At 42.1% G+C, this 15,147-nt stretch overlaps 1 protein-coding gene across 1 annotated transcript in view; it reads right to left on the bottom strand.

Annotated features, from left to right (window-relative positions):
* Positions 1-2,625: 2,625 nt before the first annotated feature.
* Positions 2,626-15,147, bottom strand: part of plxnc1 (plexin C1) — a 30,973-nt gene continuing 18,451 nt past the window's right edge. The window contains exons 24-31 of the mRNA XM_036518351.1: positions 14,842-14,917; positions 11,746-11,780; positions 11,548-11,643; positions 10,231-10,394; positions 9,946-10,093; positions 5,904-6,044; positions 5,422-5,496; positions 2,626-4,316 (exon numbers count right to left, since the gene is read on the bottom strand). Coding sequence (XP_036374244.1) covers positions 4,212-4,316; positions 5,422-5,496; positions 5,904-6,044; positions 9,946-10,093; positions 10,231-10,394; positions 11,548-11,643; positions 11,746-11,780; positions 14,842-14,917 — 840 coding nt within the window. The 3' untranslated portion in view covers positions 2,626-4,211. The remainder of the gene's footprint in view (positions 4,317-5,421; positions 5,497-5,903; positions 6,045-9,945; positions 10,094-10,230; positions 10,395-11,547; positions 11,644-11,745; positions 11,781-14,841; positions 14,918-15,147) is intronic.

Here is a 15,147-nt window from a genome sequence, read left to right as displayed (position 1 = left end):
GCTCCTGCTGGGCACTCACCTTGGCCCGAACCTCGCCTTCACATTTGCACCCGGGACTGATGGCACCTTCCCCAGCCTTCATGTGAGTTAGCCCTGCTGAAGGGAGAAAGGATGGGGCAGAGTGTCCTACAGAAGCAGAGCCCTGCTATAGGGAGGTGGGCTGGGTCTAAAGGGCTGTTCACGGCTCACTTGTGCCTCTCCGTAGGATGAGCAGCACCAGAGGGAGCTGGCAGTATTGCGGCAGCGTCTGGAGGAGCTGGAGTCCAGCCAGCAGCAGCAGCTGGAAGAGCTAGGCCCCTCTCTGGAGAGAGACATGGAGCGGCCACAGGGGGGGGCCAGTCCGCACAACTCCCTGCCTCAGCTCTGACAGGGAGCAGGCTCCCAAACAAGAAATGCGTTTATTTAAAGATGAATTGAGCAGAAATTTTGTTTTGTTTTTAACAATATGATAACTGTTATGTTTGACCAGTGTTTTTTTTAATGACATGAGTTTTAAAGTTTACTTTGTACAGTGTAAAAACTCTTTATTTTGCTTGAATTCTTTCAACTGTCCTCCTACAGACCTTCCACGGTGCCTAAAAGTGTGTTTATTGTGGCCGGTTAAGGAAATGTAAACGCATAGCATCTGTGAGGAGCTCTGATTCACCACTGTGAGGCAACTTCATCACTGTGATATGTGTGGCATGGCATCAAAACTCACAGCTTTGTGCAGTCCAGTTGAAAAAGCCCACAACAGCCCCTTTACTGTGAGTTTACAGTAAGCTTACAGCAACTCTGTGGTTTTTGAAATCACAGCATGAGACTGACCAAAATGCAAGAAGCTCCTTAGCTGGCTTTGGCTCCGAGCAGTGTCATTGGTTTGAAAAGACACACAAGATTGACTGAACCCATCAGGGTGTACGAGGACTTCACAAAGGTGTAACTGGGAACATTTTGTCACCTCATTATTGTTTTGTCCACTATTCATGTGTGCAAAAATTAGGTCTTTCAATCAGTCAAAAGAAATAAGATTATTTTCGGATAGTTGATCAATTGGTGGATTTAATGGGCGTTTTTTTTTTCTTTTCTAGCTACTTCCACTTGGCGTGCATTTCTGTGTCAGACCAAACACTATCAGATGGAGGCATTAAAAGAGCACAAACTGTATCACTGTTTTTAACACACTGTCTTCCATTGGTTGGTTGAGACAGCTTGCCTTTGGCTTTCAGGTGTCCACTACCATGGCATGGGAACGGTTTACTGATGTGGGAAAGCTGTGGCTTCGCCTGCTATGAGGGCTACAACAAGCAATAGCCAACCAGCTGCGGGCTGGCTAACGGTAGACAGGGACCAGTATACTTTTATAGCTACGTTGAGATAATATTTCATGATTGCAATATCTTGTTTTATCCATGTTTCCTGACCTCTTAGGCTGCTACCACAGACACTGTCTTGTCTGGTTGACGCTTGTGGTGAAATTATGTTGGAAATTCACCTGATAAATAGGCAGATTTGCATCTCCATCTGACAAAAATAGGCTTTTCAGCTCAGTCTTATCAGAATGACCATTATTATGGGAAAATCCATCGAAAATAGATAATCGGTACATCTTTTCCAGAAGTTTCAAGCTGTTTGGTCTAAATTGGCAGAACATGGCCTTGGTTGTGGAAACTCGAGTGGAGAAATGAGAGGACGCTGAGCATAGTCCTTATAGTGAGCGTAGCTACCAGCTGTGACAGAACAATACATAAGGAAAAGTATTGAACTTCAAGGATTGGATGTACATAGCTTGGGGAAGACTTGTTCATGGGCACAATAGCAAATTCTCTGAATGCTTTCAGAAGATTCATTCTTTGTGTGAATCTTCTGAATATACATAGCTTGGGGAAGATTTGTTCATGGGCACAATAGCAAATTCTCTGAATGCTTTCAGAAGATTCACTCTTTGTGTGATCTAAAACAGTCTGTGTTTTAGATCATAGGCATCAGACAGTTGAACCTGAAAAAATGGGATTATTTGTCAACTAAAGTTTGATTTGGATTAATTGGATAGCTGCAACCCCATGTAAAATGTTGCATAAGCATCTACTGTATTTTTTTCTATTCATTTAAAAATTTGTGGCTGGTTAAAATATGACCGTGTCCTGTATTTACACACTATTTGTATTGCTCCACAGAGTTCTCAGTTTTGAGCTTGGCTCTTCCAGAATAATCTATGTTGACTGATTTAAAATCAAAAAACCCTGGAATGCATTTGAAAAGACTGTAGACTTTGTATTTCATGCTGCAGCAGGAAGGAAATCGATCCAGAAGGCCCTTACCCTGTTTGACTTTTGCACGGTTTTACCAACACCAGCCATTGTGGCAGTTAAGCACAGCACACTGTGTCTTTAAGAGGAGACTTTTTAACATCATGTCATGACTTACCAGCAGGAACAGCTCCTCTATTGTTCATTGTTCATCAGGCTGTGGCTGTCACTACCTTCTGTTATTATTGAGCCTCACCAGCACAGGAGGCTAGGTTACTCACATTGCTAGCCAGTTGAGCTGTTAGCACGGTAATTGACCACATTGTGCACAGTTTTTTTTACTTCTTTGTACATGTGCTGTGTATTTCTTTACTTGCATTGTACAGAAGTAAACTTTTTTGTATTATGATTTATTTTGGATGGATACTTTTCAACTTGTATGTAAAAGTGTAGGTGTGTATCTCAAGAACCCAATTTCTCATAAACTGAAGACTTCTCAAAGAGTGGATTTTGTCAGCTGTAAGTTAATTAAGAAACCTGTCATGATGTCGCTCGTCATGATGCAAGAGATTGCGTAAAAGCACTTATTCAGAGAGAGCAGCCACGATAATTGCTGAACAACGATAGTCAATTAATGAAACTTATCTCATTACACATGTAAAAATACAGATCTGAAAACAGGATCAACAATAACAGCTGACAAATTGCTGGCAGTACTTCCTTAAAATGCAGCAAAGCAACTGACAATCAGAAAGAAGGGCAAAAGCTACCTGACTCTGAAGTGAAACATTAACAAGTTAACAAGTAACAAGTGTCATGGTTTTATAAAAAATTCACAGCTAAACTTCAGACTTCATCGGTGCATATTGTGAATGTGGAAGTAAATAAAAGCAGTGTATAACAACTTTACATGTTTTAATATAAAATACAGCAAATCACCTCAGACAGAAACTGGTGGTACTGTGGTCTGTGTTCAGTGGAAGATGAAGGATATCTTCTAGATAAACAACGTGGAGGTACGTCCAAAATATGCGATTGTGCTACAGCATTGGGTTTTTTTTTTACTGCAGCACTGCATACAATACACAGCTGAAAAAAAGACATTCCAATGCCCTCTTTGCAAAAGGAACCAGAGGGAATTTGGAACAGATTCCGCACTAAGGCCACAGAGGCAATACAGCATTGTCTTGCTGATGTGTTTCTCAGTTTGTCAGACTTATTTTTCCTGTTCCGCTGTGTGTTTTTAAGGCATTAACAAAGATGGATTGTCGGAAGCGGCCCTGCGATAGACTGGAATCCTGAATAGGCGAATGCCTGGGCATCATCTGATTGTGTAGAAATCAGACCAAATTCAGCCCAGGTAAAACCCAGTGGTTATGCAGCTCCTTCCCACACACTAAAACAAGGCCACCAGTGGACTATGCACAAAAATGGAGTCATGGGGCTTCTTCAGCAGCACTAGTGCATTGGGGCATGGTGTGCTATCTTTCGTAGTGGGCCAATATGTCTGATGATTGGTAATTCTAACAAGTCTTGAATAGGCAATGACTGGTGTAGGTGTGCCACAGTAAAGGACCATGTTCAATTTTTCTTAAATTGACTCTGAACACACCCTTGTACTGGGGTTTGTGTGGTGGAGTACCATGATTAATGTCTCCATAAAGGCAACGTGTGAGAGCTTGGTTATGGTTAATCAGCATTGTATAAAAGCATATTAATGTCAAAGCTACAAGCAAAAAAAGTACAAGTGCATGGCTGGTGTTTGTGGCTATGTTAGTCCTTCACTCAAAAGAATCCCCCGGAGCATTCCTCTTGTGATAAACGCCAACAGACAGTCATCGTGGGAAGGGGGGCATTCCTTAAGAGCTGACCCTGTGCCTTTTCTGCCATGAATGCAACAGGAACAGTAATTGGAGCTGGAGCTGAGCATACGGAGGGAGAACAGCCTACAGAACAACTGTCCAGGGTGGGGAGGGAGTCCGGTCAATCCCAAGAACAGCTCTTGTGGCTGTTGAACAGGTCCTTGACCTTCTGCAGTTGCTCCTTCAGGTCACTAGAGGCACCATTCTGTTCCAGCTTCTCCTGGATCTGTGAGTCGAAAAAAAAAAAAAAACACCAGAAGTAGATTTGCTTGAAGAGTACCAGCAGAGGCCACCTGTTCACCAGCTAAATGATCAGTCTGTGCTTCCAGAGACATCTGCCTCTGTGTTTTTAAACCAAAGGGGATCCTGTGAAGGTAGGCTCTTGTGAATATTCATTAGCAGGAAGACTGCTTATTATTTAGCTGGCTCAAACCACTATAAATACTGTGGAACTGCTGAGATCACCAATCATTCAAATTCAAAATGCTCTACATTCCAGGTCTAACTTTCATCCAATGGCTCTGATGTTTATGTAACAAATAATCAGCCCAGTGAAAACCTTGGAGTTGCTCAAGGTCTCCAGGCTATGGCACATGACATTCTACTGTGCTGTTCTATTCACTCTACTGTACCTATGAGTGTGACCTTGACGTTTGTTTTTAACTGAGTGATACGAACATGATTTTGAAAGGACAAACACATCTGCTGTCTGATGCCCTGTGTAATGAGTGTGTCCAAATCATCCAAGTAACAGTGAAACACATATGTAGACTACTCCTGAACAGAATCCGATTATTAAGCTCTGCAGCTGCAACACTAAATAATTGCATAAATAATTGATTAGTACTTCCTACATAAACATACAAGTAGTTTATCACCATGTTACATATATGATGCATTGCTGAAAATGTTTCCCGATGAAAATGTTTACGGCCAGATAACCCAGTACAAAACAGTTCTTTCTTGGGAAATTGTGGAATTTTGAGCATATATTTGCAACACCCTTTCTTTCAGAGTGAAGGAAAGGGAGTTGAAACTTGAACAGTTGTCAAATTTCCACAAGGGAAGTGAAAGTTGCAGTCATCTGTTTTCAGCCTTCATGCAGAAGCCTAATGGTAGGTTGCTGTCTCATCCCAGTGAGGTCAGTGGTGAGTTTCAGTGCCTCTGCACCATTTCTGTGGGTGTGCAGCACATGTTTCATCTCCAGGCAGATAAGGACGCAGCTGATCTCCCATCTCCCACTCCGGTGTGGCTTGTGTTGTCACAGCAAGAAAGATTGTGTTTCACAGGTGCTGGGGGTGACTCAGGAGTGGTGACCCTGTGCTGCTTACCTCAGTGAAGTACCGCTGCATGTATCTGTAGATTTCACGGAGTGCTGCTGATTCGTTGAATTCGTTCTCGTGTTTCTGAAAAGTTAACAAAAAATGTCCAACAGAAAACCTCTCACCATCTGTTTCCCTCAACTTCCCTTTTACATTTCAGTCATTTTCCTTGAGAGGATGAAAATTCACACCGCTAAGTTCACACTTAAAGTAAATGAAAAAGCAAAATAAAACATTTCTCAACAGGAAGGCAAAAAAACCCTTTCTCAAAAGGAAGGCCTCAACTTGCCAGATAAAGTATATAGTTTCTGAATTACTGCTTCTCACCAGTAAGGGGGGGTGGGTGTGCCGTGTCAAAGTGAAACTAGCAAGTAGCCATGTGTGACACCACCAGCGCAACATGGTCTTTCTACTGTCCTCGGGGACAGAGGGTTGATGCTGTGATTGTCCCTATCTGTGTCTGCCAGCCTCCTTCTGGACAGGAATGGTACCTTTGATTCCTCTTGAAGGAAGACCTTGAACTCTGGGCCAGTGAAACCTAGCATGTCCCTCACTTGCTTGTAGTAGGCCTTCACTTCCTGCTTGTATTGTGGGATGTCTTTGGCGTAGAGGAGCTTGTTGGTGGGCGCGTGCTGGAAGTCACAGACAGTGCAGGTTCCAGTTAAAAAATGAGCCAAAAGTGAAATAGGGAACTGAAATCTCCCATTAGCATGTCATGTGTAATCCGGTGTCAAATCATACCAAGTTTGAGGTTAATGGACTACACTCTTTATGAACAGAGGGGTTAATTAGACCAATCACCATTTTCTTAGCCCCTCAACATATTGGAACTTTCTGGATTTCATTCTCCTGCAAGCTGTTCAATCAGTGATCACAGGTCAGTGTCTGGGTTAAAGCAAAATGGAGTTCTGAACTTCCCCTCTGGTCTTTCAAGGGGTATGACTTGTAATGGAAATCCATCCACTCTGGCCAGACGCAATCCAGTCTAATTCCATCAGTGGAAATATGAGCTCATCGGAATGGAATAATTTGCATTGTGTGGTGGCTGGTATTCAGACAACTGCAAGCTCAACTCTTGGTTTATGAGCTTGACATTTAACTTATTGTGAGCAAAAGCTGTTGTGATTTCTCTCACCAGCTTTTTTCTGAGCTAGCTAGTTAGTTAGCAAGCATGGGTACAACCAGCACTCTACTAATATGGATGGACATATTTACTACAGTCTTCTGCTGTTATTTGTGGTAATAATTTCAAGATAATGCTTTTACCAGCAACTATTTATAAGAAATTGAAAGTAATGATTTTAGGGGTCCATTTTTTGGTATGCCTTAGCAAGTGCAGTCAGAAGGGTGTTTGGCCAAATGATTAAAATCTCCAAAACAACAAAATATAATTCATTTTAATTTCAGAAATTTTGCCATAAAAAGCATGATCATGAGATAATTACCTCATAAAGGTCCTCTTCCTGTGAGGGTATCAAATGTGTCATTGTAGTGTCTCATTATCACATTCTTTCATCACCACTGGCTAATATTCTGTGGGCAATGTGGGCTAGGATTTGCCCTAGAAATCTCTGCATGAACCAACAACAGCTAAAGCAACATTCAGTAGAGTGGGATGAATGCCTGCATGTTCAGAGGTCTGCAGAGGCCTAATGAAACACTGAACAGTACAATCTGAGACATGCGAGACAACACCCCCGGCCTTAAGATGTCTGAGGTTGCTAACACCATGCAGACATATTTCCATGACAATTGTTGGGCAACATTGACATGTAAAGTATAGCCAGCCTGCAAGCAAGCTCTGTTCAAATACCAGTCTATGGCTATTCTGCTCTGCAAACACACAGCATCTTCACTTGGCTATTACAAAGCCCCTTCCATCCAGTATGTATGTTAACCAGACAACTCTCTGACAACTGCTTTGGAAACCTGATCTAACATCACTTACTAACTATATGGGATATTTATGCAGAACTGACAGAGGTGGTCTGACTAGTAATGATTTTGTAAAAGACAAAGGATTTCCTGCTCCTGATATCACATGCTCTAGAAATATTACTTTTCCCTGGCTTCAGCAAGCTATCATGGTGTTGGATTTCTTTCATGTCATTTGTGATGGGGCTTCCTGTCTAATGGGATTTCCTTTACCTAAATAATTCTGTATCAATCCTGTAACTGTCTGCAACATCTTGTTGCAAACAGTGTTGCCAGATGCAGCTGGTGGTTTCCAGCCCAAAAACTGTTCAAAAAGCGCCAAAACGCACACAAAACCGTCCAAAATATTTGATCAATATTTAGTTCAGTATTTTAACTGCCTCAATTACTTACTGTACAATACTTAAAAGCAATGGACACCGGCAGCCGAATCATGCATTAAAAATCCTATAGCTTTCCTATAACAACAACAGCAGCCAACCACACAGCAAAAACCCCGACAACGTAAGGCTGCTTTCACGTGATAAACCTATTTGTAGTTTTGTTCAGCTTTGCTCTTCTTCCGTTGTTTATCAGACGTTGGTAAACAGCTTTTAGGGGCGTTATCGCCACCTTCTAGAGACAGAGCGCAACGCGTCATCGGAGGGAAAACCACGCCCCTCATGGGAGGAAACATTCCGCAAAGTTGAAAGGGAGAGAATGGGAAATTGCGGCACACCGTGTCTTGAAACAGCTTTAACGTAAAATGTCAACACCAGACTATTTCAATATCCTTCTGTCCGAAGGCCAGATATATAGAGGATCTAAGTCTGATTGGACTCCCTCAGTGTCCCTTTTCTATCCCAAAATCAGTGTGGGGAAAATTCACGTGACGTCACATTAGGGCGGAGTCACTGCGGGTTACACCCATTGAGTGGCAGAAAGACAGGCAGTTAGTGTTCAGCTTGAATGCCGCCAAAACACAAAAAACACATATAAAATGGGAAAGAGCTGTTGTGCGATTGACTGTACAAATAGATTCAACAGGAAATCGGAGCTATCTTATTACAGACTGCCGAAAGCTGAAGATTGCAATTGCAAAGACTGCAATTCGCAGAAACAACTGGAATCCAGGCACCCAAACGTGTAGCTTACAGCTTTCAAAAAAAAAAGCTGTAATAAAATAAAAATATTTGTAGAAACCTGTCCACATATAACCAGAATATCCATTGGTGTCCTTGTCACTTTAATTTCGCCAACAAATTCCGCCTTGAATTTGACCAAGCGTCTTGATCAAGCGCCAAGGCTTTCGCGGACATTCTAAAACACTTAACCTGTCTTAATGTTCCAAAACAGCGATCAATGATCACCAAATTTCTCTCGGATATCTCTTGTCATAAACAATTCCACCTGTAAAAAAATCTAAACCGAAATCCTATGGGTATGGACGTTATTTCACATTAAGCGTTTTCCTCTCCATTGACGCCCATTATAAGGAAAAGGCTTAACGTGGCTTAATGTTCCAAAATAGCGTCTACTGATAGCGTTGTCTGACGTCTCACATGTCATAAACACCATCTCCTATCAAAAATGACAATGGGTAATGACACGCTTCTCTCTACTCCGATCAGTCTCCATCCAATGAGTCATCATGACGTTACTAGACAGAGTTGCGAAAAAAAATGACATAAGCATAAATAAATACATTTTGGTAATGAAAAAGGCTATTTCTGTATTTTTACATTTATTTATATATGCATTTCTACATTTATTTATTTGTGTATTTCTACATTTATTCATTTCTACATTTAGCCTATGGTTTTCTACATTTCTACATTTATTTATTTATTTATTTATTTACGTTTTTCTACATTTCTACATTTATTTATTTCTGTATTTCTGTGTCTGTATGTTAATTGAGTGGGTGGTCCTATACCTCAGTCTAAAGAGGGATTGGTTATAGCGGTTCGATTGGATCTACTGCTACTGTCATGACTTGACTGGGGTTATGCACGTGAAGTAACAATACGCGGAGTGGCAGAAAGACTTGGTAATGGCAATATTCTCTCTTCCTCGTCCTCAATTTGAAAAAGGCGCTGCCTGATGTCAAGATAAATGGTTCTTTCAACTAGAGGTGAAATGAGATGTCAATCAGCATCAAACTGAAATGAAATTTTAGGGTGGCAGTCAGACCTGCGGCGAAAGCACTATTTTGAAGTTAGTTTTAAGGTTTAGCGTCGGGTTTAGGTTTCCTGAACATCTTTTATGAAAGTTGTTATGTTTACATCTGTGCTAGTAATACACGCCACGCATATAAAGTACAGTGTCGTAAGTTACAGTATACAAGTGTTTAGGTAATGTGGGGTAAATAGTACAGCTCAGGGTTAAGTGAATTATCACTTCTACCTCTAATGAGCAATCATAGGATTCATTCATGCTCCTTAGATGCCAGGTTAGGGTTATACACAATTTTCTGTCATGGTCTATGGACCCCCTGAAGTAGCCTTGGCCACCCCATGTATAAAACTCTAGTTCTGCCACTGGGTCCAATCCTATATTAAATGACTCTGTCCTACTGTACGCTGACATGAGGATTTTAGATAAGCCAATAAGAGTCACCTTGCCCAGCTGGTTTTCAGCCAGGGAGAAGGAGTCCATGAAGGCCTGTGCAATGACAGACAGGCAGCTGTCCAGCTGGGGCGTCTTCTCCATGTCAAACACAAACTGGGGGTTCTTCAGAATGTTGACCCAGAAGCGCAGGGGCAGGCTGGGAAGGTGGAGGACCAGGAGAGGATCAGAGACAGGAGAGGACCTGCATGCTTTTCAGCACATGAACCTGCCACTGAGGGTGTGACAGATTAGTGGCAGCGTGCCAGGGATTCCACAGCAGCTTGCAGCAGGTACCTGTTGGTCTTCCAGATGTGCAGCACGTCCGGGTCGGTGATCTTCTTGTTTTCGGCCTGGGTGTCCAGGAAGTCAAAGAAGTATTTGACAGCAGGTGGGACTCTGCTGTTGGCCGTGCCCCAAATCGTCCTGAAAAGGTTCTCCACAAAGGAGTGAACGGCCACCTGGGGGAGCAGCAGACAGTCGAGCCTCTCTGTGAAACAGGCTGAGAATACCGTCATCATGGACCTCCTCAGATGCACCGCTTACCATGACCGAGAGGATGGACCCATCTTTATCACTTTGCTTAACATCTCTTATGCATGGTCCCCATGTTTCATACATGCCTCATTGTGGTGATTTAATCTTTTCTGTATTTTTTTGCGTTATCTCTCCAACTTTGCATTTCCCCCTTGATTAATCTTCATGCTGTTCCGGCCTTAGTTTCTTTTTCTACTGCAGTGGGCAGTCTCAAGTATGTAAGGTAAGACTTCATGCCTACATGTGACTACAAGTTGTTCAGATGGCATCAGGAAGACGCACCTGAAGTCCCACACTGAAACAGGAAGCAAACACCATATGCAAGAAAAGTGCATCTTCCTGATGCGACCTGAGCAACTTGTAGGCATCCAAATGCCCTACAGGGTGCAGCATGGGATCCCTGGCTAACATACCCACCCCATGTCAGTACTCCAGCCTGAGCGGCAGGTTTCTCCCTTTCTGTCAGTGTGGGTGTGTCTTTTGTTTGTGTTTTCCCATGCATATGCTTTTGTTTTGTTTTCAGCCATCGCCCCACCTCCTGTCCTGCCTATCTGCCCTGCTGCCACACCCACCACCTGAAGCCCATCCTGCACACCTGTTCCCGGTTCTCTCATCACCAGCCCTTGAATATACCCTGCTGTTTCCTTTGTCTGCCTGATCGTCTCAGCCTTATTCCTGTGTTGTTCTCGCCGGTTGTTGGTTTTCATCTGTTTGGTTTTTTGCCTGTTCCTGATTCTCCCTTTTTGCCTGCCGTTTTTGATACCGTGTTTTCCCTATGGATTTTTTGGTTAATGATTTTGAACTGGTTTTCATTACGACTTTGCCTGTGTGCTTGGATCTGTTATTAAAGGATCTCTTTTACTGCCTGTTTTGTCTGTGCCTGGGTCCTTTCCCTGACAACCCTTAAACCCCAACAGTACAAAGCAGATTTGTTCTTCTACCGCAGGCTTCCCAGTCATTGTTGGCTGATGATGCGGCTTGGATCGAACCCGAGCCATAGAGCTCATCACATGCTCAAAGTGAACGTCTTACCACAGAGTCACCAGGGAGCCATGGTGAAGAGTTTAAACCTCGTACCTTGGTGGACAGCAGTTTTGTCAGATAGACCTCCTTCAGCTTCAGCTTCTTCCTCTCTGGGTGCTTCCTCAGGTCATGGTCAATATCAGGATCGATCTGGGACAAAAATGCACCATCACATCATGATCGACCTGTGACGAAATGCATCATACAGCCAACACATGCCGATTCATTGACCAAAACCATGGCGCGCCTTACCAAATGGAAGTACTTGATGGAGAAGTTCTTATCATCTGCAACACACAAATACAGTGAAGAGGGTTACTCAGACTCTCATCAGTTTTTTTCCACTGTTTAGTTGCAAAATTCTGCTATTAAATGTTTCAATCTACAGATATTGCAAATTCAAAACACTGTCAATCTTACAAATGAGCCTCCGGCGACAGTGACCGCAATAGCTAAAACGGAACACTTCTTCTTTCCAAGAATAGGCAGTGAGAGAACAACCAAAGCTATCTAAGTCAAAGTTATCTGGAGCCACTCTGCAGCTTAACCACAGCAGGCTCTTGCCATGATCTCAAAGCTCTATTTTTATTCGTTTTATTCATTTTCAGTTTCTAAATGTCTCTGTTTACTGAGCCGATGCCCTCGCCAGGAAGACTCACATGGTTTTACAATTTATCCAGTTTACAGGTGGGTAATGTCCTGAGGCAATTCAGTTTAAAGACCTTGGTCAAGGGTACAACAGCAGTGAGTGTCAGTTCAGTGGCGGTTCTAGCTTGTATGGCGCCCTGGGCAAGAGATGACACATAGCTAAATACCTTTATCTTTTGCGCGTTTCTCCTCTTCTTCTCTCCTCTTTTTCCTAAACTGGGCACCTGATGGCTTAAACCTTTTCTTATCCATTTGTGTTGATTGGGCACTCGCGCATTAATACATTACCCATCCCCCAACACTGTTAACCAAGAGTCAAGACTAAACCAATTCACCTTGGTGGTATGCAGACTGGTTTAATATTATTCTTAACGATTTTGCACAAAGCAGAAACAAATATGTATGTATATGCAACAATATGTCTGTGAAACTATATATTCACAGTATTATGAATGAATTGTGGTTTATTTGATAGCATTTGGTAGTGTGACCGATTTTACTAATTGCACTTAGTAAAACTGACCGATTTTATGAAGTGTGCGCTATTCAATAGATTCCCCCACTCCCCCTACCTCGGGCTTCCAGTGGGGAGACCTGAGGTCAACCTACCCCCACCCCCTTCCCATCTCGTACTTCTGATTGGGAGACCTTCCCAGGCAGTAGCCTGCCTAGCTCACAAACTAGAATCAGGGCGCCCACTCCGACAAGGTTAATTGACCTACTGTTACGTCCCTGTGTGTACTCAGAATGAGAGTCTGAGTTGACGGCCTGAGACGCGAGGCTTGCTTTCCGGGACCAATGCCTTGTTGTTAATTGACCTGCTTACAGCCGGCATTGGTTGTGGACTTTGCAAGCCTAGTTGTCTTCTTTGTAGAATAAATACTTTAAAATATACCAGGCCTTGTCTCGCCATTTTTTTTGCCCACAGTGCCGTCTCACCCCTTTTGTTCACACTCCTGAGCCTAGACATGTTTGTGACACCCACATGGTGACATGATATCATTGATGTGACATGCAAATGAGTGATAGAAAACCGACTGCGCAAATGTCACCATTCCAATTTTTTTTGTGCAGGCGCCCCGTGCCACCCCGGGCAAGATGCCGCTCTGGGCGGCTGCCCATGTCCCCCATACCCAAATCCACCACTGTCCATATTCACATGTTTTCAAGCTTGCGTTAATGCATAAGGTACACATTAATGAGATGTTGAGCATATCCTGATCTATCAAAAACATGCTATATTTATCCCACCAGAGTCTATTACATTTGGGATTACAAAAGTACATATGTGATGCAAGAACTAAACATTATGCACAAATATCTAGATTTCCCATAAGTGGATTTGACAAGTTTTTGTATGAGAAGCTATGAGATTAGCACCGGGAGAGTAAAGGTGCCACATTTTGATTGACAAATTCTCTTTGTTTTACACCTTGGTGCAGGTTAGGTCTTCTGGAAGGAAGCAAGCAAGTGTCTTCTAGGACTGAATAAACCTTCCTTAGTGTTCTAGGACTGAATAAGCCTTGCTTAGTACTCTAGTACTGAATAAGCATTACTTGGTATTCTAGGGCTGAACAAACCTTAGAACAAATAAGGCTGAATAAGCCTTATTTAATACTCTAGGACTGATTAAGCCTGATTTAGTAATTTAAGACTTATTAAGATGTCCTTATTACACATTATTCATATTGGGTCATATCCTTGTATAGTTCATTTCTTATTAAGCGAGTATTTGCATGACTATGTCTTCAGGCACTGGTGCAGGGAATTGGCAAAATACTAATACGCGTTACTTATCTGTTATGTCTGATTAAAATACATTTTAATGTACTGTTGCACAGTGACTAATTTACAATCTACAATCCACAATGCAAATTGATTCTCTACATGAAAATGGTTGATATGTTTACTATTTATTGAAACAGCATGGTTTTAAATGCTGATGAGAAATCCCAAACAAAGCTCCTGTTTATGTGTTAGTTGCCCTGAGATGCCTTGCAATCTTATCTGCAATGAGTCTGAGTCTGTCTGTGTCTTCCATGCCTCTGCAGTCTATAAACAAACTGCATAGGGTCAAGTTGTACTTCCGGGGTGGAAAGGATATAGAAAGTTATTTGTTCAAATGTCTTCACAAGTGAGACATATGGGTCTATTTATTTATTTATTAAGTTTATTTATATCAGGGACCATGTACAAAATACATTAACCTCAAAAAAAAGGAAAGATGGTTTATACCAGATTTAGCTACTAGCTAACTTCCATCTGCAGTCCCTGGGCAGGTGAAGGAAACAATAAAACACAAAACAAAACATAACCACTACAAATAGGCCAACATCCTATTCATACCCATGCAGGCACACGCACACACACACACACACACATACACAGACACACAATAACACACTTCATAGGAATAAACACATGACAGAATATAGATATCAAAATATTACATACATATATCCAAAGTTATAAAATCAGGTCATCAGAATGTCGAATTAATGCTGACAAGACTGGTTACTTAATATCCATTTTTTAAGAGAGAAAATATGGAAGACTGTGCAGGTTTTCAGATGGCGGGGAGCTTATTCCATTCTTTAATGACTTTGGAAGAAAAGGCAGATTGTCTAAAGTAGTTCAGTTGCTAATAGTTTTCTTTTCTAGGAGCAGCTTTAAAGCAGTGGTTTGTGCTGCAAAACTCACCCTTCAAGCTGACTTGGCTGCTCAAAGGGGCATGGGCTTCTTTGAGGGTGACTTTGACCGGTGCTCCATCAGGAACCTGCAAAAACCCCAAAACCTTGTCATGGATCTAAAGGTACTCTTCAATTTCATCTAAATTTAGAGCAACTCTTCATAATTTACATCTGTCTATCTATCTATCTATCTATCTATGTCTACATTTTCTGTCTGTCTCATTCCACACCTCTGTCCTTCCCTCTATCCATACTTAGTCCTTCTTAGCTTTCTCACTGTTAAAAATTACAAAAAAAATCACACAACAATGTTGTG

Source organism: Megalops cyprinoides, chromosome 23 (genome assembly GCF_013368585.1).
Source record: "Megalops cyprinoides isolate fMegCyp1 chromosome 23, fMegCyp1.pri, whole genome shotgun sequence".
In the NCBI taxonomy this organism is placed as follows: Eukaryota; Metazoa; Chordata; class Actinopteri; order Elopiformes; family Megalopidae; genus Megalops; species Megalops cyprinoides.
Note: the sequence above shows the minus strand (reverse complement) of the source record. Positions and strands in the feature narration are given on the sequence as shown.